The 26,939-nt window shown below is 49.9% G+C and overlaps 1 protein-coding gene across 2 annotated transcripts in view; it reads right to left on the bottom strand.

The window, feature by feature from the left end:
- Positions 1–24,630, bottom strand: part of LOC122391479 (probable nuclear hormone receptor HR3) — a 78,239-nt gene extending 53,609 nt beyond the window's left edge. For both annotated transcript variants that reach the window (XM_043385423.1, XM_043385426.1), the window contains exon 1: positions 24,390–24,630. In XM_043385423.1, the coding sequence (XP_043241358.1) occupies positions 24,390–24,606 (217 nt within the window). In that variant the 5' untranslated portion in view covers positions 24,607–24,630. The remainder of the gene's footprint in view (positions 1–24,389) is intronic.
- Positions 24,631–26,939: the final 2,309 nt, after the last annotated feature.

The following is a 26,939-nucleotide window of genomic DNA, read 5'->3' as shown; positions in this document are numbered from 1 at the left end:
CAGGCCGTGATTCCCGTAATCCCAATCTGTCGGTGTCAGTCCGACATTCTGACACCGATGTGTCTGTCGATATTCCGACGATGCCGCGTCTGTCCCACATTCTGACACCACCGCTGTGCCTCTCCGACATTTGGACACGACCACTGTCTGTCTGACATTCTGACAGGTCAGACATTCTAACACCGCTGTGTCTGTCGGGTATCCTGACACCCACCACCGTGTCAGCCAGACATCCTGACACCACCTCTGTGTCAGTCAGACATACTGACACTACCGTGTTGTTCCGACATTTTGACACAGTCTGTGTCTGACATTCTGACAGGCCATACATCCTGACACTACCGTGTCCCTCTCCGACATTCTCACACCGTCTCTGTGTCTGTCTGACAGTCTTACAACTCCAGACATCCTGACACCACCACGTCTCTCCGACATTCTGACACCGTCTCTGTGTCTCTCGACATTTTGACACCGTCTCTGTACCAGCCAGACATCCTGACGCCACCGCGTCTCTCCAACATTCTGACGCCGTATCTGTACCAGTCAGACATCCTGACACCACTGCGTCTCTCCGGGATGCTGACACCGTCTCTGTCTCTGTGTCTGACATTCTGACAGGCTAGACATCCTGACACCACCACGTCTCTTCGACGTTCTGACACCGTCTCTCAGCGTCGGTCCGTCGTCTGCCACTGTCACCAGGCCAACTAACGATCTGGACCCACGCCAGGGAGCTCTCGACCCCGACACTCCGCCATGTTTATCGAGACCGTCGACGGGAACATGTATAACGACCCACACGCGTAGCCCGAAAACTTCTGCGCGATGCTTTGGGCACTACCAAGAAAGGCAGGCGTCGGCCGATTTTTCATCGTTATAGCCCATGAGTTTTGCGAAGTGATGGGGATAGAGCTTGCCGCTATCACGGAAGTGATTTTTTTAATCAATCAATATCTAAACGCTGCCGTGAGTCTGGACCAGAGCCGTGAGCCTCAGAGCCGCCAGCCTGTACCAGAGCTGGGAGTATGGAACAGAGTCGTGAGCCTGTACCACAGCCATGAGCCTCGACCAGAGCCGTGAGTCTGGACCAGAGGAGTGAGCCTGGACCACAGGCCACAGCCGTGAGCCTGGACCAGAGCTGTGAGTTTGGAACAAAACCGTGAGTCAGGACCAGACCTGTGATCCTGTACCAGAGCCGTGCCATATCGGCTCTCCTGGCGCCACCAGCGCCAAATTGTTTTGCTAAGTGCTGGGAAAACAAGATGGCCGTCACGCGTCTTTTTGCTCGAGCGCCGGCGCATAAAAAGATGGTGCAAAACAACCGCCGACCTACATCCCACAGCTCTCCGGCAGGATTTATGGACGGCCAGTTGCTGCAATTGCGACGAAAACTGCAGATGAGAGCGGCGGTTAGCGGCCAGTGAGCGCACTATATCAGGGCTGATTACTGGGGTGGGGCCGGTGTGGAGTAATATACCTCTGTGCCCGCCCGCCATACCGAGAGGACATGCAGTTTTTGTGAGTTCAGTCACAGATGACCACTTATCTGGTGTGGTGCATATGTATGTCGAGGAGTTATGATAGTCATGACCATGCGCCACATTACATGTATGAGAGGAGCTAGAAAATGAGAACGCGCACGCTATATCAGCATTTAACAAAATATCTCGAACACTATATTCCCACAATAGAAGCCATGACTAAACCCAAACGCCAACACGCAGAATAAATTATGTTCACTGTTATGATATGCTTATCTGATTCCAGGCCAGCTACTCACTTTTCAGTTTTCACATACTCACTTTTGTGTTTTTACAATAACACAATTACTTGACTTTTTTTAAATCAACTTAAATCAACTTACACAAGGAAAAAAATCATGCAACCTGTTCATGTGACTCCATAAGCGTTTCTTGATATCTTCTTCATTCAACGTTCAATGTACTATGAGCATTGAGCAAGTCATCGACTCAGGAACTATGGAGGAATGCGTTAGCGAAAGCGCTCTGCGAACGCCCTATAGTAATCTGGCAGGCATATGACTACATCTAACCAGTTCTTCACTAACCCCACTACGGGCTGCATCATCGCCGCCGCTACCACCAGAGGCACCTCATTATTCCCCATTCAGTCGCGCGTCTCTGCGTCTCGGCAGCGTCTCCATCCCAGGAGATCAGCTCACTGCAGAGCGCGCGTCTCCGCAAAAACGCCATCTTCAGATGTCGGTGCTTTGCAAAAACGTCGCCCCAAAGTCCTGCAAAAACAGCTGTGCCACTTGCAGGCTGCGCGTATACGTCCATGGCTGATGTCGGAGAGCCCGGTCTCGGGTGTGTTCTGCAGCAGAGTGTGCAGAGAATGGGCGAAGAAGGGAGAGAGGAGAGAGCCAGGGTGGCGAGTTTTCTCCGGGACGGATCGATAGGCTGCCTGCCTGCCGCTGAGTGAGGAAGGAGACCGGTGGATTGATACTATGCTCTGCGAACGCCCGATAGTAATAATACTCCGATAGTAATACTCTGGGGACGGATCGATAGGCTGCCTACCTGCCACTAAGTGAGGAAGGAGACCGGTGTGAATTGAAACTTTACCTACTGGAATACGGAATACGGCTGCCTTCTTCAGCCATTCTCAATGACGCGATCGCCTGTTGCCTCGCAATTCATCTGAGCAGACTGGTCTACCGGCGTTGAACGAAGAAGAAACAGCTGGTGAGTCGCTTGTTTGTGCCCTTTTCAGTAAAATTGGAAGATGGCTGGATTCATCCTTCGGTGTTCAATGCTTAACTGCCAATGATGTTGTAGGTATGTTTTAAGGCTGCTGCGGTCATAAGTAAAAATTCGTTTTAAATATCTTTTCGTTATCTTTATCAGGTTGATCAGGTTTCGTTATCTTTTTAGCAAACTTCTTTTCATCTGCAAGACCACTATGGCAATACAACATTCCCCAAGACTGCAAAGCTCTTGATAAGTCACTGTCGACATCGAATGACACGGAAGCAGAGAGGTGGACTGCAGCAGTAGCCAACTGAATATGAATCTGCACCCTCCAATGGTGACGGAGCCCCTCCTGTCTCTCCACCAGGCGGCCAGTCACAGGGTGGCGCAACAGAAAAAACCCACAGAGAAATCGCTACGGGGCACACCGGCGAACGAAACCCGGAGACGCAGCAAAACCATCAGCATATTGATGGCACGAGCGTTATCCTTCCGCGGCTTTATAGTCGTTTTATGGCAGAAAATCTGGCCAAAACCAAAACAAGACCGTGAAGACGGCATAAGTAGCCTAACAGCATACAACAGACGGATGTTCCAAAACAGCACGTTGCAGGACTCAGCAGTTCCAAGGAAGAATGAGGAACATGACAGTTGACACAAGGTTTACGTGCCGCTTTTGAAAGTTGTGTTTCAAGATGCGAACTGACTTGTTCGCCTAAAACAAATGTAAGGAGTTCAGGCGTTGCGTTGCGGTGGTGATGAAATTATTAAATGCGTTCGATGATGACGTAAATGGGGCGTTGTACGAATCGAAATGCGAAAGGAAAAATAAACGTCTTCTACAACAGCCTATGACAATTTCTATAAGTTCACAGAAGCTGCTGCACAGAATGAGCTAAATCACTTTTTCTAAACCGCTGTCCTATTGCTTAAAACAAAGGAAGGCAAAAGGTCACTAGAAACAATGCGTGCACCTATACAAAATAGGGGTGTCGATTTTCCTGACATGCTCCCATTTCTTAGGGTGACCACTGACCAATTATAATTGATTGATAAAAAATAAAAGTTGAACGCAGCGCCAACCAGCTTCGACACGCAGCAAATGTTGTTCAACATCATACAGTGTTCTGAAAGCGAGAACCTACTGTTCTTCAGGACAGGCGAGAGGTATGCAATAGCCCGTCAAACCAGACGCTTCCTTTCCTTTCTGAAGGACAAATGGAAAGTCGTTTGCACGAGAGCGACCTCAGCAGAAATTTAGAAAACGCTCGCAATTCGCATCACCAGTACAGTCTGCTGACGAACAGTGGGTATGTCGAGAATTGGTGCTGATTAGACCGGTATTTTTTAGACGCTAATGGCCATATCGTTTTTCTTCTAAGTACCGGCAGGTGATCGGTCTCTCGACTGCCCCGATGACGTAACCGGGCACGGGGGCTGTAGCGAACACAGAGAGACGGTCTCAGTCCCGCCAGATGTCCGATCCGACACGGCCCCCGGCTCGGGCAGAGGCGTGTCGAGATCCGGTCCCGCCGGCTCGCAAAACCAGCCGCTCTTAGCCACCGGCCCCAAACCTGATTATCTACAACCGTGACACGAGCCGGTTCCAAAAACCTGCCCCTCTACTACAGCCACTATTGCCAGTCGGTACGTACAGGCTGACTCTTCGAGAATGCATTAAAACGACCAGTCCTCCCCGGTTTATGGGCATTCGCCGCCAACTTAACCAGCAGCGTCGACAACATGCCGAGCGTTGCGAAATTGACAAAAAGGGCAATAAGCAATTAGCATGCAAACTATCCATGGCACTGGAGATGAGAATTGCATTGATCGTAACATATATGGTCAGTGGTAATGTGCTGTGCATGCATCCTAGTGATAGATTTATAAGTAGATCTCGGAACATACGATAAGCTACATAGGATGTACATTGTACATATGATTATATATCACATCGGATTCCATTCCACTTTGAAGATATCTCCTAGATTTATGATCCATATAGGGTTTGAAAGCATATCAACCAGCGAACATGGATCTATAGATCCGAGTGGAAAAAAAACATCAACGTTTTTCATAACAGTGATGCGCGACAAAAAAAATCAACAACTACATGTGTGATTTAACAATAATATGGCAGGCATAATATATTTACGAGAAAACTATCCAGCATCCATATCCCGTCTCCAAATGGCTTTGTCATCCAACCAATCGGAGCTATCGATCAAACACACCAACCAATCAGGAGCCGTGGGACGGTCACCAATCAAAGCTGTCGTGCAGACGCACCAATGACCCAACTGCATTAGCCTCAACAGTGAACACGCACGGGTCATATCATATACGACATGAAAGCGTAAAAACGAGGCTTTTTACGAAAGTCGCGTAGTTTGTAGGAGCAAAACCTTTCAACGGCACCTTCATTGCGAACCGAAATGGGAAGCGATTTTTTTACAGCATGCGGTTATCATGCAGCTTGTGCAAATAAGCAAATAATATTATTTTATATTTTTATTAATATAACACATGTGCTATCCCTTCCATTTGCTGCTTTTAGAAAAAAAAAAATCGAAGATGGCGTTAGATTTATTCGCAAAGGAAAAGCAATGTATACCTCATGAAAACTCTATGCTGGCTGAGGTTTTACTAAAGGCTAACAGGATGGAAAAAGAAATGCTTGATAATTCAAGCACTTTCCGGACTAGGAGCCATATGCAGATTTGCTCCACTAACGCTGCAAAGCTGTTTGAACTGAAAAAGTAAATAACCGAAGGTTTGTTGTCAATAGTTAAAACACTATTCATTAGAATTGCGTTTTTCTATTGAAAAACAAATCTGAGTTCCCTGACAATTTGGCAAAATAGTCAAGCTGCACATGGCGTTAATGTCCCATTGCTAATATACCGGAGATAAGAGAATGCTTAGTTGATGGGAACTCACCCGTTTCCGGTATCCCATTTCCACTGTCCCCGCTGCCGGCTTCAGCCGGCCGCGGCCCACAGACCGATGTGACGTCACTATGACGTCACACTGGGCTCCTCAGCCAATGAGGGGCAGGCGCAGCTGAGCGAACTTACCTGAAACAAGCACAAAAATGGCGTCAAAACAAAAATGAATTCGATAAATTGATGAAGTGAGGATAACTGTCAACATTGGTTTGCTCCCATCACTGACAATGCATTTTTCGTTTCTACCCATTCACTCGGTTGAAGGATATGTCCATCATCGTTTCACCATACGCTAAGTGGCTTGCAATCCCTCTTTGACGATTGCAATATGTGGAAAGCAGGTTTTCACCTCCTCCACAGGACTACTCGCTCAATCAAGACGGGTCCGATTGCCACACATCTGCATAGTGGGCCTGGGAGAAGCCAGCCGCCGGTACTATCCAGGTGCATTATGAGCTGAGGCGTACACGGGTCAAAAGGTGCAGCTTGGCTCAGTAGTGGCGGAACACCTTCAATTAAGGGGGGGAGGCACTGCCGACTTTTGGTCCCATTCTTTCCACGCAACGCCCATAGGGCTAATGTTAAAACTCCCAAATCGAAGGGGGCACGGTGCCCTGGTGCCATTCCCGTTCCGCCGCCTAATGGCTTGGCTGGGATGCGACATTCGTACCGTACTCGGTAAGCTGGCAAAAAAAAAAAAAAAAATAAGCAGATTAAGCTATAAAGTTTTCCTTTTAAAATGTTCACGGTGTTAGTCAAAGGTAGTACACACTATAAAACGGCTATGAATCGACGTTTACCTTTACCGTGATTTTCATTTAAAATATTTAACTGATAATGCAACTTTAAATGGAAATGAATAGTAGTACCTACACGATTTGGCTCATAGCTGAAAACATATGGTTTCCGTATTCACTTAGAGCTGGTTTAAATCAAATCGCGGGTGAAGGCAAATGACTTCTGAAAAAAAAAATATTTAAATTTTTATACCGACTAGCTGTGTTCATAGCTATTATTTTCTTACATTTGTTTGTTAAGCTCTTTCCGATCCATATCGGTCGTTTGGAAAGGGGAACCGTCATCGCTTGGTAAAATATGAGGCTGGATTTTCCCAACATCACTGCTCACGCCGGTTGCCCACGGACGGCCACCCTCCCCTCGCCTCGCCCCATCAGTTCTCACTTCTCACTTTCTGAAATGCCACAATGCTCTGCTACTACCAGCGTCCTCTATCATCTGTTACCACAGCCAAGCTTCCAGATTCCCCCACCGACAGCAGCGCCATAGTAGCCGGACGGTGCTGCCGCGCGGCGGGCACTCCACGAACTACCCCAGCGTGACGTCATACGCTCGGGCGGCGCGGCCGGGGTGAATGACCGGCCTCGGCGGCCGACGATAGTGTGTCTATGGAGCGCCGCGGCGGCGCGGCCGGCCGGCCGCCTGGGTAACGGCCGGCGTAGCGGGTCGCACCGCCGGGTGTGGGGCAGCGGGCCGCGCCGTTGCGGCGCGCGCGCGGCAAAAAAGCGGGCCGCGCGGCGCGGGTTGGAGGGAGGGAAGGAGTGAGGACGAGCCCCGCAGTGAGGGGAAGGGGAGCGACCGCGCGGTGATGATGACAGGGCTAGGAGGGGGAAGGGGAACATAACACCACGGGGGAACGGGGCGGAACTGCTCTCAGCTTCCGCTTCCTGGACCGGGGTTGTTTTGGAGGGTCTGTCAAAACTGAATGTGATGCATTGGAATGTGAGGGGTCAAAGTTCCCCAGGGATTAGGGATTAGGTATGAGAAAAAAGTCAGGATGCTCGCAAGGAAGGGTAAAAAAACTAAGAACAAAGGTTTGTCCTTTTCATTGTTAAACATCATGGTTAAAAATGGATCGTTAAAGAGCAAAGGTGAGATCCTTTCCCTAAAAACACTTGTAAGACATTAAGCACTGAGCAGAGAATATCCTAGCGGGTCGGTCACACCAATATATTTCAAACCAATGTGACACTCATGTGGACAAAAACTTTTTTTGCACATATCACGCACCAGGCGCCTCAGGTTCGCAGCGCTTTTGTTTCGCATTATGTAAAATGTCTGAACGTCTTGTCCTGTTTCATCCCTGGCTCCACTCGGGTCACGATTCTCACGGCTCATCCCAGCCCCGTCCCATCTCAGGTTACTGTCCCGCCCTCATCCCATCCTTGTCCCGACCCATAGCGGCACAGCATAGAGCGTCTTGTGCTGGGGCCGAGTTCAGGTTTTATCCAACGCGCTCTCAACGACCGACACCGGAAGGGTCCTGTCCGGCCTGCGCGATCCAGCATTGTTCCAAGTCGAGCAGTGCCGACCCCTCGCCACGCCCACATAAAGACAACCAGTCTGCATTCCGCAGTCTGCAGTCCACAGTCCACAGTGGCGTGGACCAGTGTGGACCGACCGTGGACCGGACGTGGACGCTGACGACCGACGGTCCAATGCGCGTGCGACGCGTGAGCACTCGGAATGCGCGACGGACCGCGCGGCGCGCGCATCACCGCCCGCGGTCATCTGTACCGAGGGGCGCGGCCACGCTCCGTGACACGATAAACACTCTCCGTCCGACACGGGCCGTATTGAAATGGGCGCAGGATCGTACACCGGCGCCACTGCGGACACCACTTAGCCCGTCAGCCACTGATGTCAATCGCCCCCCGTCACGCAAACGCTTGGCGTCGACCGAAGATCGATGTTGACAGGCTGTGTTCAAACGAGGATCGCCCGGAACGAATGGCGCTGTTCACCAAATAGGCCCGCGAGAAAATTCCGGTACGTCACAGGCTGATAAACAACGGCTGGTGAAAAAGACGGGCTCTGGGTCCAGAGCTGGATCACATATCAGCGCTCGTCGGCATCTGTTCGCCTCGTGCGACGCTTTCAGGATTTCCGAACACATGTGGGCTGTCATCACTGGTCCATCAACATGTTAACTCCGGGTAGCTTTTCGGCGTCATTTCTCTTCCTTCTGTTGCTGCCGGCGCCAAGTGTTGTCCGTATGTGCGTCCGTCCCGAATGTCATGCCTGCGTTCGTCCGTTCCGTATATCCCGCAAACTCCGGTCATCTGTCCATCCGTACATCCATTTGTCAGTTCGGCCGTCCGTACATCCGTCCGCCCGTCCGTCCGTCAGTCCGTCCGTCCATCCGTCTGTCAGTCAGTTCCGGTCCGATCCGTTCCGTCAATCCCCCCAAGTTCATCATCTCATTTCATTTCCAATGTCCGTCCGTCCATCCGTCCGTTCATTTCGTCGGCGCCACCAACAGCAGCGTGTCGGCCCGTTGTCCCTGATCCCCGAGTCGCCAGGATGGCCGGTAACCACGGCCGGCGGCCGCCGTCACGGCTGGCCGCCGCCGCCGCCGCCGCGCGGTCGCGCCGTGATCATGACCCATATTCGGCGCAGCGCGGCGGCGCGGCGGCGCGGCGCGGCGCGCGGTCACGCTTCCAGGCGCGCCGCGGGCGTCTCAGCAGCGTCAGGTGGTGGCATATTTACGTCTGGACAACGAGTTGCGTTGGAGAGGCCGGAAATAGTGGCGATTTCAGGACCGCAAGAATGGACCGTCATTGGAATGATTCTTTTTTAAACCGTGGACTGTTTTCGGCCGGAATTTAATAGTTACTACAAAATATTTTGTTATTACGTTTTTACCAAGAATGAATGCCATCAGGGCTAAATTTTTACTTCTATTGCATTTTGTCAAGAAGCATATAGTGCTGTTATATTGCAGTTTTAGCGCGTTTGTTACAAAATATGAAGCGAATAAGTGTCAGCGTAATTCATCAGTGCCAGAAGTTAACTTGAGGGGAAGCTATGCTAATTGCTCTTGTCCATCCACTAAAATGTATTAAATATTTTGCTTTGTGTATTCGAAAAGGAGAGGGAACTATTTCATGTCAGAATTGAAGGTGGATCATTAAATTTTCAACGCAGCTTACAAACAAGCATTTGGTCTCTCATATATTGATATAAGCAGTGGCTAAGAAAAGGTTGATCAATCCTGAAGTTCAGTCATCGTACCTCAACTTGGCAGCAAGATCCCCCAAGGACAGAGGATATATTGTATACATGTCCTGTAAATCAAAACAAACAAGCATTTGGTCTTTCTCATATATAAGCAGTGGCTAAGAAAAGGTTGATCAATCCTGAAGTTAAGTCATCGTACCTCAACTTGGCAGCAAGATCCCCCAAGGACAGAAGATATATTGTATACCTGTCCTGTTAATCAAAACATTTTTGTGCCTGCAAAGGCTTAAGTTATCTGTGGTGTGTTCGGAGTTAGGCCATATGGCCGTTTTTGTTGTATGTTTATGTGGAGATTGAATATAACTGTGACCCTGTGCTTGTTTGTATACTTACTATGGTCAAACAGGGAACAGCACATTCACATAACATACTCACCTAGCACCTAACTCATAGCTGTACCCTGCAGGATCTGTACTTGTTCATGTCTTGAGCATTAACAAAGCACTAAAGTAGCTTAGTAATCATTTCCCATATTTTCTGAGCATCTAACATGACATACAGCAGTGCAGAGCAGCTTCAGAGAAGAAACACTTTAAATGCACCGACTCACACCAGCCACCCAATGAGCCAGTTCCTCAGTTGACTGTTTCCCTGGATGCAGCTTGGCAATGTGAGCTAACTTTTGGCAAGTTGAAGGTTAGCAGGTAAGATTGAGTTAAGGTGAGTACCTACCTATAACCGGGTGCTACTGCTATGCAGGTCTTGGGTAGGCTGCAAATATGTGTGATGATTGAGGCTAGGTCAGCTGTCAGGTTAGTCAGGAGTATGCTCATTGCTCAGGTCACATCTTTATGGACACTTGGCAAATTAAAAAACTAACAATCTAATCTAAGCTAACCCGACTAAACATACACAACTACTGACTATAGGAACTAAGCACCTACCTACTTGTGCCTACATCTCATACCATGTCAAAGTAGAGTTCCTTGGTGGAAGATTACCCTCAGTACTTTTTATCCCAGCCCTGAGAAGAAAACTAATACTTCTAAGCTCTGAGTCACTGCTGGCCATCCACAGGAAGAAACGCTGAGACTGAAAGCTTTGCCATTGTATATTGGACCAATAATCACTATCACGAATGACTATGAACACATTATATGATCACATCGTTGCATGGATTGTCACATTGACAATTCTACTACAATCCTTTTTTCAAGAAATACATTGATGATTAACATCAAAATCAACATAAAGTGGATTTAGTGATCAAAGCTTTCTCCTCCAGTAGCAATGGAATGATCGCATGTTCCATTTGCCAGACACTGAGTACCTGATGCACATTACAATCTGCATAGCATGAAGCATCTAAGCTGCCCAAGTCCATTCATTCTAGATTTTTAACTTGAAAGTTAGCACTAATTTATCTTGCTGTTGTAAGTTATCATTCAATATCCATACCAATACATCAATATGCGCTCATCAGTCAACATTTTTCTGGCATGATCCTGCTCAGCGTGCTCTTCAGTAGGTATTGCTCCAAGGTCTGCAATATTATAGCCTGTTTTTGGCCAATATGCTCTTTTAATTTTACTTTTTCTTGCTGATATATGAGCCCGATCACCTTGCGTTTATCAACCAAAATTTCATAACCTGTTCAACTTGATATTGATATTGCTCAGGAGTCAGGACCTCTGTCAGCCTCCTGGATACTTCGGATTGTTTTCAGTCAACATGCTTCTTAAATATGATATAAGTCAATATTCAAAACATCCAACAAAACGACGTACAAGAGCAAGAAAACCACCAGATAAACTAAAAATGGCCTTGGAACAGAGCCAAGAGGTGCTCCATTTGTTTGTTTACAGTGATTGTAGTGCTGATGTATTTTTAGGACTCTGAACGTCGGCTTATAAAAAATGAAACGTTTTTACAAAAGTTGCAAGGCAAGTAATATTTATCTGAAAGAACTAAAATATTCAAAAGCCAAACACTATGAAATACATGAATCAGAACGAAAAAGTAACCCAAAAATCCAACCTAATCACCGGCTCCTAAAACTGCAACAAAATCAGCACTTTTCCCCGCAACTCGTTGTCCAGACGTAAATATGCTCAGGTGGTGCAGGTACCGGCGGAATATGTGCCACCACTCATGGAGCGGCCACAGGCGTAAGGGAAGCGACCGTATGGAACGGTAAAAAAGACGCCAGCCGGGCGTAATTGAGACCATTGTAAAAATTACCAGCGTTTTTGTTCTAGTGCGCAAAGTTGTTCGATAATTGATCATTGTTCGGAAAACAAAATAATAAAGAAATGTGAGGAAGAACATAACAGGATTGTGTGGCGTGCACGTGCAGTTCAGTCTTCGAGCATACATTGCCGGTTCAAATTAATGAAAATAAACCCCAGAACTTAGCGGCTGGCTGACGCAAAGCGCGGATTTAAACAGCCAGGGGCAATGACCGCGTTAGGTGGCCAAGAAACGACGCCATTGCGGGGGGAACACCCAGCACCGCCAGTAAATCGTGCACACGTCTCCTAGTTTCCGGGCCAGGTAGCGAGGCAGCCCGTGTCAATAAAGGTTCGAGCCGCTCTGGCCCAGCGGAACCGATCCTGCCGTGCCTGGCCACTGGCCAGCCAGTCAACCATTAGAAACGAGCCCCCGTGTCCCAGTAACTACTTATTCAGAGACATTAGCAATGCAAATGTGACTGGAAAATCCGCAATGTGCGGTGCATGTATGTGCAGGAATGGTCAACCAATGCCTGCATCCCGGTCAAGAGGACAGCAGGTATCTGCGTGTCTGGTGACCTGACCTCGATATAACCTCCGGGTCAGGTCAAGCGAGGAGAGACGATCACGTTCTGTGCTTAACTTGGGTGCGTATTTTAGATAATCCAATTTAAAGGTTAAGCTAGGATTAAGCGTAAAACAAAGTAGCCACTAGCCACTAGCCAGCTAATCTCACGCGATTCCATAATCAAACAAAACCCGCAGCTCTGGCCGAATCTGTCCTCATGCAGTAATCCCCATGCAGCACAGGTTTCGTCGCCGAGCAGCATTCCGCAGCTCCTCTACGGAGGCCCGACACAAACACGGAAGTGTGTCATCCATACGACCCCGGGTGGTGGAGGCATGGTAGCGGTGGCTATACACCATACCGGCCAGACAGGGGATCAGAGGCACACGGATGGTCAGGGATCAGATACACTCGGCTGGACAGACCAGGAACTCAGTGACCGGTGACGGTGCCTGCTGGACAGTGACCAGCGGCGACCTGCTGGACAGCGAACCAGATGCACACTGCTAAGCAAGACCGTAGCCTTAGCAGCTTATAACGATATTCTGCTGGACAGCGACGCGACCTATGGCGTCCTGCTTGGTAGGATCAGCAGCCCAGCAACCATCAGCGGTGCCCTGTTCACCAGCGAATCAGCAGCCAGATGCAATAGCGCCCTGCTGGACACTAACCAGCAGCTCAGTGACCTCCAGGTCAGGTCAGCCACCATTCCAGCAGTAGTCCCTGTTGACCAGTGATGTTCTACTGGACAGTGAACAGCGAACAGCAGCCAGCGGTACGTTGCTAGGCAAGACCAGCAACTCAGCAACCGCACGCTGTTGAACAGACCAGCGACTTAGCGACCAGCGCTTTATTGAACAGCAACTACGCCAAACCCAGGCCCGGGCCCGAAACTGCGCCGGGTCATTGTCCTCTGTTACCACAGGAAGCGTTCAGACCCAGCATAATCGTACGACGAGTTTCCTGGTATAATTTACCCAGTTGCATTGCAGAGTGACAAGGATTGGCGCCTTCAGCCGTTGTAATTTGACAACTTGTACGGATGACAAACTGGAGTGAACAACATAATCTGGGTTACCACCTGGACGAGCAAGCACAATACAACAAAAATAAAGGTTACTAGAGTCCAACTCCTTAGGCAGCACGGAATAATATATCAAACATCGAGACAAGGAAAGGAAATCGAGGCGCAAGGGCTGTGGCACCAAAAAATGCCATACAGCCGATGTCATGCCACGCTAGACACCATAAAACCAGTCGCGGCGACTATCCACAGAACACATGTTGTTTTGCTCTATCTTACATGAATGCTGTCGGAAACGAACAAGTGCATGACCGATCCTAGAGATACGTAGTACACGAGCTAAGGCTTAACGAGCAGCCTTATGAGGTAACTTGAGGTCAAGTGTGATAATAGCAACGAAAACCTCATATCACTGCAAGTTTTGCGACGAAATTTTGTTGCGTATCCGCATCTGTAGTGTGCCCACTCGTGCCAGCAATTTAAGGGTACCGAAAAATTGAGATAACAATTGCTACAAACAGCATAAGCGGTGCCAACAATAGCACGACTCCAGGCCACTATACCGATCCACACCGCTGGCTCTAAGCACTCAAATAAACTTACTAACTATTAGGCGGAGTACAGCCCCATTGGCCGGAAGACCGCGACACATTATGTTACCAGCGCGTGTTACCAGGCAGCGGTGTTACCAGCGCAGTTTTGACAGGCACCAGTACTACCAGCTCAGTGTTATCAAGCAACGGTGTTACCAGCTCAGTGTTACCAGACAGCTGTGTTACCAGCGCAGTGCTACCAGCTAAGTGTTACCAGGCAGCAATGTTACCAGCTCGTGTTACTAGGCACCGGGACACAGCCAGGCAGGCGTAGGAGGCACACACGGTCGACCCGGTACCGCTAGCCGTGTCCCGGTACCGTACCGCCGAGTTCCCAGCCCATCTGCGGCCGCGTGTGACCTCAGGTCAGTCCACGTGACCGCCAATATCGCGTCAGTGACCCGGGGTCAGCCAATGGGACCCTCTGGTCGGCTGAGCGGGCCACGGCTCCCCACTGCGCTCGCCCGCCGCCCGCGCTCCGCTGAGTCGGGAGGCTCGACGGTGCAGCGACGGTAATTGTTCACTAACGGTGCCCACATCCTTCCAAACACTTTCGGGACGCTCCACTGGATACTGGAGTGGCCTGGACAGAGGCCGGCTGTAATGAACACCGTCTGTTGTTGCTGCTGCACTGCCGCCTCTGCTGTTACTGCTCTTCATGACGCTGAGGTCTCCCATCGCGCAGTGACGCACCGGTCCATCAGCCTCGGGTCATACATACAAAGGCAGCAGCAGGCACCAAAGAAGCAGCGGCAGTGCCGGCCGTAGCGGGCCTGTGTTGCTGTTGCAGCGGTGCGCCGGTGCCCGGAGGCTGGCCGCCGGCGGGCGTGGTGACAGAGCCATGCTGGCCCGCCTCTCTGGCCATTATAGTGACGACGCGCGGCCCGGCCGCTCACGCACGCCTAACGGTGCCGCCGGACGCCGCGCTGTGCCTCGAACGGTACAGGCTGGAGGAGGGCGGCCAAAGCGAGGGACGAGGCGGCTGAGAAAGGGTGGAGGCGAGACGGCCAACTCTGAACTTCTGCTGAACGCCAGGAGTGAGATTTATTCAGAGAGCGGCGCACCACGATACGAGCCATGTGAACTCACGGCTGGTTGGGTTGGCTGCCGGCGGTGTTTGGGACCAGTTGAAGGTGTTGATGGGTTTAACGGAGGGCTGCGTTCCAGCTCCCACCCGTCCCATACATTGTTGCAGTGACGCACGGCAGACTTGTAAACGACTCAAATTTTTTTTGAGTCGATTCTTTGTTTGAGTCTGGAAATTTGAATCGATTCATCAAACGACTCATGATGTTAAATTTAATTGATTCGAATCAACTCATGACTCATCAAGTTACTCGATAAAATGATTCGAATCAACTCATGACTCGAACAACTAGCCAACGGAATGATTCGAATCAACTCATGACTCACACATTTTGATGAATCGATTCAAATCAACTCATGACTCACACGACATTTTTATTGAACTTATTTCATTCAACCCATGACTCACTATAGGCATTTGTTGATTATTTGACTCAAAGCTATGATAAAATGAATATGCCGCATACCACAATTGTATTAAGCAGCATAGTAGCCTTGACCAAAGATTCAAGCAGCTACCTAGTAGGACTAGGTACATAGGTACCTACCTTACACCTACCTATCTTCAACACTCAACAGTCAACAGTGCAATGTCAGATAAATTTGTAAGTAACTCTGAGAGACAATTATAATATAAGTAAGGACTAAGGAGTAGCATAGTAACCTATCTCTTATTATTACCTAGGAAGTCTTATTTGAAAATTCAAAAGCACAAGTTCCGAGAGGCATTCATGTTTTTTTTAATCAAACTTTTTCTACATGATAATGAGACAAATGTTACTACTTCTTACTTATCAGATAAAATTATTCAAACAGTACAACCTCAAAAATAGGATTAATCCCACCTGTGAAACATTCCACCTGTGGGCCACGAGGAGGCCATGACCTTGCATGAGTGGCTCAGGCCTCAGAATCAGATATGATCTTGAGTTGAGACTCATTGAAAGTAGTTAATGTAGGTATACAATATACATTCTCCAAACGGCACCTAGTTTAGCAGTGCCAACTGGCTGCCAGCTAGATAGAGCCCATCCGTCACTTACCATTTATGTTGGCTCAACGTGGAGATTAAAATGAAGGAATATAAAAAATATTGTTAGTCTACAATTTTAGATTAAAAATGACGTCATTGAATATTAATCGATATCAGGAGCACCGGAGCACTGACCAAGTGGCTCTTTTGGTAAAAATAAATTGTCATTGGTGCAATTCGGGCAACGTCATCCGGCCAATTTGTCACGAGATTCAGACGTGAAAGTTATCAACTGCGCCATTAATGTAGTTTTCTTAAAACATACTGACTTTCACATTCTATTCTCGAATTCATGACGTCACTCATAGTACATATTTTAGGCGAATGGAGATCGCTGAGGAAATATTTCAAAGCCGCTCCTTTACATTATTCTGAAGATTCTATGATGTCATAAAACAAGTTTCTTTTTAAACTTCTATTTCATGGAAAAATGTGCATTTTGTGGTTTATTGGCAGTTGAGCATCGCAATTTTGCGGTTTATAGGTGAGTTTATTTATATTATAGCATAGTCTATAGGTAGTTTATAGGCTATAGGTAGTTTGGGCGTATTTGACTCTATAGACGCCCAAACTCTTATGCTGTTGATTGATTATTGGGACCAAATTGGGACTGGGAGAAGGGGAGGCAGCCGCAGGTGTCAATTCTGACTTCTGACATGTAAAATGTAGGTACCTAGGTAGTGTAGCAGGCACTTGGTTTGGTAAGACTAAGTACCTACCAACTGCCAAATGCTTTTGGCTCATTAGGCGCCTGTGCCTGAGCCTCTGAGGCTCTTGTAAGTCTGAAATATGGAGTTAAGTGATGGCTAAAGCTGAGGGGGTGATCTAGCATTGATTATTAGGGTGTTGATGGTGACTTGTAAACGACTCAAATTTTTTTTGAGTCGATTCTTTGTTTGAGTCTGAAAATTTGAATCGATTCATCAAATGACTCATGATGTTAAATTTAATTGATTCGAATCAACTCCTGACTCATCAAGTTCCTCGATGAAGTGATTCGAATCAACTCATAACTCATCGAAAAACGGTTTGATTCTGAGTCGATTCACGAATCAACTCAGAGTCGTTTACAAGTCTGACGCACGGAGCCCGCCTCTGCTGGCCGTTCATCTCTGTCCACAGACGGACTGAGAGTGCCGGGCCATGCCAAAGAAAGCGGACCCTCCTGGACCCCGCCCCTTCCCTCGGTAGGCACCCCAACGGCGGGCATATACGCCAACCGGCAACCACGTGGGGGAAGAGTCTAAACTGCGGCAGCAAAACAGCATGTCACCGGCGTGACACATTTAAATTTCTTTTTTTTTTCCTGCAATGCCGCTCAAATGTGTGTCCCCGTCTTGGATGAATGTGCCAGGTGCCAGCCGGTCTCATGTCTCTTCGTCGTCGCCAAAAGTAAAGCTGAGGATTATGAGAGCAGCGTGCCGGCCATGAGGCCAGAGGCCTCCCTCACCGCCACCCTTGCTCCGACCGAGTGCTCGCGTCTCGCGGACCACCGGACACCAGCGTGGTTCAGAGAGGGCGCAGAGGACGACCGAACATGACCGGAAGTGGGCACCTAACGACCGGCGCGGTGGCGCGGCCGTCTCTCCAGGCGACGAGCGCGCGTCGCGAGCGGCAGCTGTCGGCTGTCGACGCGCCTGTCGGTTCATCATCGCAGTCGACGTTTCACACAGAGGGACCGCGGCGGGGGCGGGGGCGGCGGCGGCGGTGACTGACGGTCAGAGCCGCCGGGGTGAAGGGCAGGGGTCACCGACCGCTCCCCCGTCCCGAAACACATGGCAACGCCTCCCCATGACAGCACAGGACGCTGTCCAGTCGAGGGCGGCTGATGGACAGTGTAGCCGACACATGGGCAGGACCATAGGGGGCGACCGGACCCGCGGCCACAACAAAGGCCGGCCGGGGCGCGAGCGACCGGGCCCGGCAGCCATTTCCGAGATTTATTCGTCACTTTGTTCGGGCCTCACCTCCGGCCCACGAGGCACCATGGAGCCCCGTAGGTGCCAATTACGCCGCCAATAGTGTTCCTCGCCTGTATATCATTACCCATCGGCGAGCGCGCGTAATTATATCACATTACACGTCACCCAGCCAGTCAGTGTGTCATTGCATAATGGCGTCACGGCGCGACTGAGGCCGTCGAGCCGGGCGGCCAACCGTGCAGCTAGTCCGTCAGTGGAGGCAGCGCGCGGCCGCTCGACCCTGCCGACGAGCCGTGCTACCCGGCGTAACAGGCCGACCGGCTGTGAGGAGTCGAGTACGCAGCCATCCGCACTACACATGGAGTGCCGCCGTTAACCTAGCTGATCACGGAGTGTGACGGTGTTCCGAGGCAGAGCTTCAAGGCTCAGGAGTTGTTTTACTTTGATGATGGTAACCACCTCAAACCGGTGAGCAGCAGCATCGGCTATTTATGCTACTGAACAATCTTATTATACCTGCAGACGGTAGGTAGTTGTAGCTCGATCCCGTAGGCTAACTGTTAACCGATCAGTTTTAAATGCAACAACTCCCAGTCTCCTTCCTGATCAAGTTCCGGGCCAATGCTGCAGACTATCGGAGCCAAGCTCTCTGAGCTATTTACATGGCAGATTGCTATATAATTCGTGGAGAAGATGAGCGACGAGCAGCTAGATATTCGTCTGTTGCGATTCGCGACACCAGCCCAATACGACCACATTCAAAGCTCTGTGAATGCACCTGGATGGCAATAAGTGATCTGGCCTGACACCCGCCTGCCTCGCCTACCTCCGCCTCCATCGGCCGGCTCACCGTTGTCAGTCGCTGCTGACAGGTGTGGAGAGGAGACCACAGAGCAGGGACACGGGCCATGAGTCAGAGACCATGCAGACAAAGGACCAGCCCGACCACCGACCAGGGAACAGGGGCAAAGACCAAGGACCGATCATGAGCCTACGGACTATGAGCCTACGGAGCCTACGGACTACGGACCATGGACCAAGGCCCAGGGAGTACAGAGTCACCAATGATGAGGAAACGCAGACCAGACCAGACCAGGCAGGGACAAGGAAACGCAGACCAGACCAAGAATAAGGAAACGAGACCAGGGACATGGGCTACAGACCAGGAGCTGCCGGTCAGGGAACAGGGGATCACCGACCAGTAACCAGGATCATCGTCGCGCCGGGCGCCGCACGCCGGCTCACCACGCAGCGTCGCGGCTCTGCGGCACGGCGGCTCTACGGCACGGCGGCACCAGCTGGCCGGCCTAACGGTGCTCCTCTCTGGGTCACAAAGTCAGAGGCGCGCCGGGCAGAGCGGCAGGGTAGAGCAGGGGAGGAGCCAGGAAGGCGGCGGCGGCGGCAGCCACGGTGCCCACAAAAACGGCCGGAAACGCCACCCCGGACTGATGGACGGCTGGCTGGAGGGGTCTGACCTGACCCGACCCGGCCGGTAAGCGAGAGACATGACGGTACCTGACTCCTAAGGGTCCCAAAACGTACCCGGACTCAGTTCTCAGTCACGTGAGTCGAGGCGAGCAGACGGAGGAATCGCAGCTTCTGACGGCCGGCTGACGTCATATTCCCGGACGACCCCTTGGAACAATTATCAATTTTAAATATTCAGTAGCTCCACCCCGCTGGCGATTCCGTGACCATTGTTTGGATAATGCTGAACAAATGACTGCGAGCCAATGCCCTCCAGTGGTACCAAGTCGTATCGTATCCGTGTCTGGCGGCTAGTGATAAAGATAGCAGAAGACGCACTGAGAACAGTCTACGGACTGCACTTAGCTTACAGGCAACATCCAAGAATATGGCATATCAATGGTAATGCCGGATATTTTTACATTCGGTCTACAATTTCGGTATGCAGTTTGAGTTACTCTAGCATGGGGTGCCTGTCGATTAAAAATAGTATGATCACGTCCCAAGTCACGTTTATTTCATGTATGACCCCGAGCAGTTCATATATTCCGCCAGTTCGAATCCTAATCGATCACAACCACCGGCTGACCACGTGCAGTTATTCACTACGCTTGCAAGCTGCATCCGGAGCTGTACCCAATCCCAAGGGGCCAGTGACGCTGCCATGGGCTGAGGGCTCGAGATTGAGCAATGAGCACAAATTCGTGAAGAATCAAAAGCCGACGATTGGCTAAGACCGGTCGTCACGGAACTATCAAGTCCTCCCCACACAGTGCGCTCTCTTCCAGTGCCTTCCGCACGTTCACTGCCTCTCTGGTCCCAGGAACACCATCCACCCATGTTTGTTCAACACCACTGGGACCACAGGCCGCGGCCTGTTTGCCCATTGTTCGCCGCGCGTTTGTCGATGGCGGCGTCTCGGCTGGAGCGCGGTGGACCACCACCGTAGCTGGGCCTAGCGAGTAGCGAGTAGGGAGTAGCGGAGAAGCGGATTAGCAGGTAGCTGAATAGCGAGTCGCTGAGTAGCTGAGAAGCTGAGTAGCCGAGTAGCGGAGAAGCTGAGTAGCTTAGTAGCTGAGTAGCGGAGTAGCGGGTGGCGGAGTAGCAAGTAGCTGAGTAGCAAGTAGCGGAGTAGCAGGTAGCTGAGTAGCAAGTAGCTGAGTAGCAAGTAGCTGAGTAGCAAGTAGCGGAGTAGCAAGTAGCTGAGTAGCGGAGTAGTGGGCGTATGTGACCGGTAGGTGGACGAGGCGGCTGTGGCAGCAGCGACCACTCGTCAGCAGCCCCGGGGCCGGTGACCCGTTACAGCGGCGAGCCGGCCGGCGCGGACGGGAGACACCGCCGCCCCCGCCCACACCAGCAACACAGCCGGACAAACTGCTGCTGCTGCTGCGGCCTGTGTGGTGTCGTCGGGCGGATAGTCTGCTAAACGGACAGCCTACAGACAGTCTTCAGACAGACTGCTGCTATGTGGTGTAGTCAACCGGACAGTCTGTAGACCTAGAAAGGCTACAGAACTGCCGGACAGACTGCAGACCGGAGAGACTGCTGCTACTTGGCACCATGAGCGGGACAGTTTGGTGGTCGAATAGTCTGCATACCAGACAGTCAGGTCGGACAGTCTGCTGCTACGTGGAGTCGTCAGGCGGACAGTCTGAATGACGGACAGTCAGACGACCGGACAGTCTGAATGTCGGACAGTATGTATGCTGGACACTCTGCTAGCCGGACAGTCTGCAGATTGGGCATTCTGCTGACAGGACAGTCGGCTGCTACGTGCTGTCGTCAACAGGTTCGACTTTGTTGGCGACAGTCATGTCGGGCAATCTGCATGCCGGACAATCTGCATGCCGGACAGTCTGCTGGCTGGACAGTCAAGCCGGACAGTTACTGCAGTCTGCAGGTCAGATAGTATATAGGCCGGTTAGTCTCCTAACCGGAGTCTCTGCTCGCTGGACAGTCTGCTGGTCAGGCAGTCTGAAATGCTAGGCTGCAGTCTACTGGCCAGATAGTCTGTAAACTGGACAGTCTGCTGGACAGACAGTCTGTATTGTTGCCCCACGTCCTCGTAGCCTCCTCCTTCAGTACATAACAGTCTCATGACCGGTCCGCCATCGGTGATGTATTTGTCTCAGCTTCACTCGGTGGTCAGACGCTTTGTATCTGTACCGAACACACACACAAAAAAAAAAAATCAGTGGCTCGCCTCAACCAACAACGAGCCAGTAGCGCCCCCACCACAACGAATAGATCATAGAACAGAAGGGAATGGATTGGAAGGAGCCGTATGCACTTACAGTCTGCATACCGGCTGCTGCCTGCTAGTCGAGCAGTCTGCTGGCCGGACAGTCGGGCCACAGTCTGCTACAACTTGTCCGTCGCCATGAGCCGGCCAGTCAGTATATGAGACACTGAGGCATATGAGGCATGAGACCGGACAGCACATGATAGACAAAACAGGTCCATCAACTGACAGTCTGCCGCTACCTCGCGTCATGGCTCAGACTCATGAGCCCCCGCAAGTGTAATTTCCCGTAGCAGTGTCAGGTCATTGAAAATAGACAAACGAAGTGGAAATAAAGAGTTGAAACTTGTCACTACCTCAGGCATTGGTCACATTGTGCGATGACCCGCGGTCACTACCCCTCCCACATGAATTGCATGTAGGATATCTACCTCCGTATCGCCCATGTATCAGTACGGAAAACGAGTAAGGCGATGAAATGATAAGCAATACGACCTCAGGTTAGATAGGAACATCTGCACGATAATCGTGACAGATACATGATAACGTGTTTAGAGACGCCGGTATTCATATTCAACCACCTTGCATAGATGGCACACGTTATAAATAACTACAACGTTGCAAGGTAAAATCGATGACCGTTTTAATTTATTTAGAGGGCTTCTCCATTCAATTTCAGGGACCCGTCGCAAGGTCGCGCATCATATTCGCTATACCATGTTCAGTATACATTTTGAATGGCATTTCAGATCGACAATGCATCGCGAGGTACCTACCAAAGTGTGTCAAATGTCGACGACCCAAGGCGATCACAGGATACTTCTCAAATGATACGATACGCATTCAAATGACAATTATCATCATGAAAACAAGAAAATAAAGATAGTTTTTTTCCCTTGCGTTGAGTAATCTTTAGCTTCATTTCATAACTTAAAAATCACGAAAGATATGTGTGAACTGCGTTCGCCTGTACGCAACAGATGACCTCAAAAATATGCTCGCTAGACTTCAATGAGTTACGCACTCCGTATCAAAAAGTGGCTGCTGGCTGCCCCATTCACGTATAGCCCAGTCGCAGAGCAAGGATACGGTGAGTAGCCAGCACAATCACTGATATTATCTAAGTCACGTGACCGTGTGCCGACCACGGCGGCTGGGTCACGTGAGCTGGCCGGGTGGCGGCGCATCAAACGGTGTCCGGCCGGAGTTGACAGCGGGTGGGCGGGGGGTGGGCGGGGGTGCGCACGTGCGTGCACGCACGCCATGCACTGACTGGCGGGTGCATTGACCGGGCTGGACCGATGCATTGGATGTCACCTACGGTAGGGTACACAGGCCAGCCGTCCGGCGGTCAAAGCTGAGCTTCAATGGGAATTGGGAAGACGTGGGAACAGTTAGCTGAGACACCGATGTAAAACAATCTCATTAACATGCTAACTTGAGTAACCTCATGTACGTGCCGGGGGAATGCTGTTTTACTGACCTGGCATCTTTACTAAAAAAATATGTAGACGGAAACGTACTCACCCAACGAGTAGTTTCGGTCTATCGACCGATCCGACGAGTATCGGTCATGCCCGCGAAAATTCAAATTTCAACGTGAAAAAATTGCCGGCTCTCCCCTTCCTCCCTCCCCCCCAAGAAAACACCGGTGGATCCTGCATGCATCATCCATGGCGATATGGAGATGCAAGAACAGCAACTCGGTATTGCAGGCTTTCCACTCTGAATTTGTTCATAGAAGATCAGCCATAAATCTCTGTATGAGGTCTACATGCATCAGCCAGTCAATCCAATCAATATCAGACAGCATCTATTAAACTTAAATTATCGAATTAGGAGCAAACATTGGTGCCTCTTTATGAAAAATCCTGGTAGGCAGAGCCCTACCAATAATTTGGACATTTTACCATTAAACCTATGACATTGAATGATAACAATGGCTTGGACACGAGTGCCACTTTCCGAAATTTATTGGTAGGGCTCTAATAGCTTATGTTATGGTACCAAAGTCATTTTTACCAGCATCGCCACAGGGCCAACACTAAAATTCTAAGAATATTGGTGGGGCTCGGGCTTATCAAGTCTATAAAAACGACATCCATGGGCCATGGCCTGAGATAATCTAAAATAACCCGCCAGACCCTTACAAATAATTTTCAGAAGGTGACGCCCGTGCCACAAGCAGGCAATGCTTTATGTCTCTCACGGTAAAGAAGTGATCGTTACAGAGTAGCATCTTGCTACGAACGTTTAATACTCACAAAATTTCAAATAAGTGCATCGTAGAGATTTCTCAAAACTTAAATTAATTGAAGATGCGACCTGCACGGCGCACGGCGGGCACCGACGTCAACATTGATGAAAAAGAGCCTGTTCATTGTTCAACAAGCCACAACTTCGCAAATTCGGATTATCCGGCTGCTGCAACATGTGGGCAGGATCCCTTGTGAGCAAAAACAATAATTACACCCCCATTCCAGCCTCAGAATCCCGCGCTACTCCAGTTCCCGCGCATATCATAACAAGGCGGGAACAGCTGATCCCGGGTTCAATGACCTTGTCAACCGGCAAGGGTTCACTGACCTCTGATGGTGCTGGGCATCACTCCGCAGTTGCTCCCCCGTGCTTTGATCGCAGTCTCCGGCTGTTTCGCAAATTTTTCTGTCAAGCACACATCACGCACAGCTCGCGCCACTACCAGCCGGGCACTGGGACACGCGTCTCCGCCGAACCCCTGCCGCACTACACATAACTGTACTCGCTTCTCACATGGGTCGGAGCTGGCGCAGCCGGTCAGCATCGATCGCCGAAACCTGTATGACACTGCCACCTAGCGAGTAGAGCCTGAACTAGCCTACCGAAGCCAGGGGCCGTTGAACCATTGCTTGGGACTACTACCACCAGATGTCAGGTAAGTAGCCAATGGCAAGAAAATGCATGTTGAGCCCATACAGTTTTTAGAAAATATATCACATTGTACCTACTCACTTGACACTTCAAATAAATGCAAATTTTTGATTTTGTCTTGAAAAATTGCCTTCACCTTTGTATGTAACCACCAATCTTGCTTCTCACCCTTCTACGGTCCACCGGAGATTCAGGGAACGGCCGGGGGGGGGGGGGAGCGCGGGGGAGCATTTGGGGCAAATAATGCCACCCCCCGCGGCTAGCGGCTACTGAAATCGACGAAAATGTATGGTTTTTCGAGAACAAAAGGAAAATAAAACAGCTTTGAAAAGGAAAAGTTTGTTTTAAAATGCATGGAAGTGCGTATGAATTCCAAATCCGATTTCCGAGGAGCTGTTTTTCGAAACTTTTTTCGGGGGGTAGGTGTGCCCCTGCGGCCCGCACTCCGCAGCGTCCAAGACTGCCTTTCTGGATCCGCCATTACCACGGTCCCAGACCCACACTTCGATACCTATCTAATTATGAAATATACATGCGTAAGGTGGACCGAGAAGTGAAAGACACCGTTTTTATTTGAGTTATGTCGGTTAGGCATAATCGGCCTCTGATATCTATGATATCCAGGCAGAGCATTCAAACTTTTCCCTAAATTACACCAAACCCCATGATCCGGGCTGGACGATGACTGTCCGGCCAAATTCATGTGACAGGGAACGTCCTCAGGGGCATGCTGTGGGGTGAGACTGGACGCATAGCCTGTACACTCATTCCACTGCCCGGTGTCTATCGTGACCGGCGTGACCGGCTATCGTGACCGGCTGGGCGGCCTCGGGTGGCCGCCCAGACCAATGTCTCTTCACTCTTATTTTAACCCGCGCCGGGCCGGGGGGGGGGGTGTTTGAACACCCCCCCCCTGCGATTTTCGCAGCTATCTCAAAAACAGGGGCGCGGAGCGACGCCGTTTTTGGCACACCTGTTCATGCATCTTTTCCGCACATATTGTTAACCTTCGCCCCAGTGGGGGGGGCATATGTTACCACCCTGTCGCGTTTTTTGCGTGTGAATAAAAAACCGCGGCGCGTAGCGCCGCGCCGCTTGGGGTAGCTTTTGGTACATCAATTTTGGACAATGTGTGAAATTTTTGACCCCAGGTCATGTCAGGTCAGGTCACCAGGTCAAGTTAACTGACCAAGCCTAAAAAAAAGTTTGCAATCATGTCCAGCCTGCAGTGTTTGTCAGAAAGGTTTCAAACTTGGTGGATTGCATGCTGTTATGGGCGCCTACAATTTGTATATCTCGGATTTTTTATATCCGTGACCTAAGGTCAGGTCAGTGGCGAAAACTTTCCATTACAAGTCAATGGAGAAAAATGAAAATGCCTCTAGATCCGTGTGTACGCATCGGAACAGTCCAAATATTTCAGAATCACAATGATTTAGTCCACTCGTGATGGCCAAGGTGTCATTTTTGCTGATAGCCTCTAGACAGGTCATCCGAGGTCACTTGAGGCTACAAACAGTTTTTTGCCAATAACTCGCGATTGGAAAGAGATAGAACGCTGGGGATGGTCTCATTGTGTTTGCCTTGTTGAGACGCATCGACTGATATGCAACATGACCTTTTCCGGTAAGGTCATGACCTTGACCTGAGGTCAAATTTTCAACTTGACCTTTCAAGGTCAAATCATAGTTCATTCGACGCGTCTCGGCGAGAGGAACACGATTCTGGCAATAGAAATGTCGTGGCTTTTTGTAGTCGAAAGTTATTGTCGAAAAACACTTTTCGTAAAAACAGCTATTTTTGGACGTTTTGCCCTCTGGAGGCCAAACCGTTGACCTGAGGTCAATATTGATAATGACCTTTTCAAAAGAAGAGTTTAAAAGCTATCGATTGCTTTTCCCTGCGTTATTCTAGCTACCATAGTTCCTGAGATAGCGGCATGTTTTCTGAAAAATATAATGACAATTGGCAAATTTTGACCTTTGATGACCTCTGGTGACCCCAATATTGCTCTAAGGTGAAAAATGACTGAAATACTTTCAAACGTACGCATTGAGAGCTATCGACTGCTTCTTACCGCGTCTTTCTAGCCCTCTTAGTTTTTGAGTTAGAGGTGGGTGGTAACATATGCCCCCCCCTCACTAGGGCGAAGTTGGCTGAGACCGCCACTGGGGCGCGGGATAAAAATTCAGACTCAAGGCTTTCAAGGTCAGGTCACCAGGTCAC

The sequence above is a fragment of the Amphibalanus amphitrite genome, unplaced genomic scaffold (assembly GCF_019059575.1).
Source record: "Amphibalanus amphitrite isolate SeventyFive unplaced genomic scaffold, NRLGWU_Aamphi_draft 000439F_arrow, whole genome shotgun sequence".
Taxonomy (NCBI): Eukaryota; Metazoa; Arthropoda; class Thecostraca; order Balanomorpha; family Balanidae; genus Amphibalanus; species Amphibalanus amphitrite.
The sequence above is the reverse complement of the archived record's forward strand: the minus strand, read 5'-3'. Positions and strand labels throughout refer to the sequence as shown.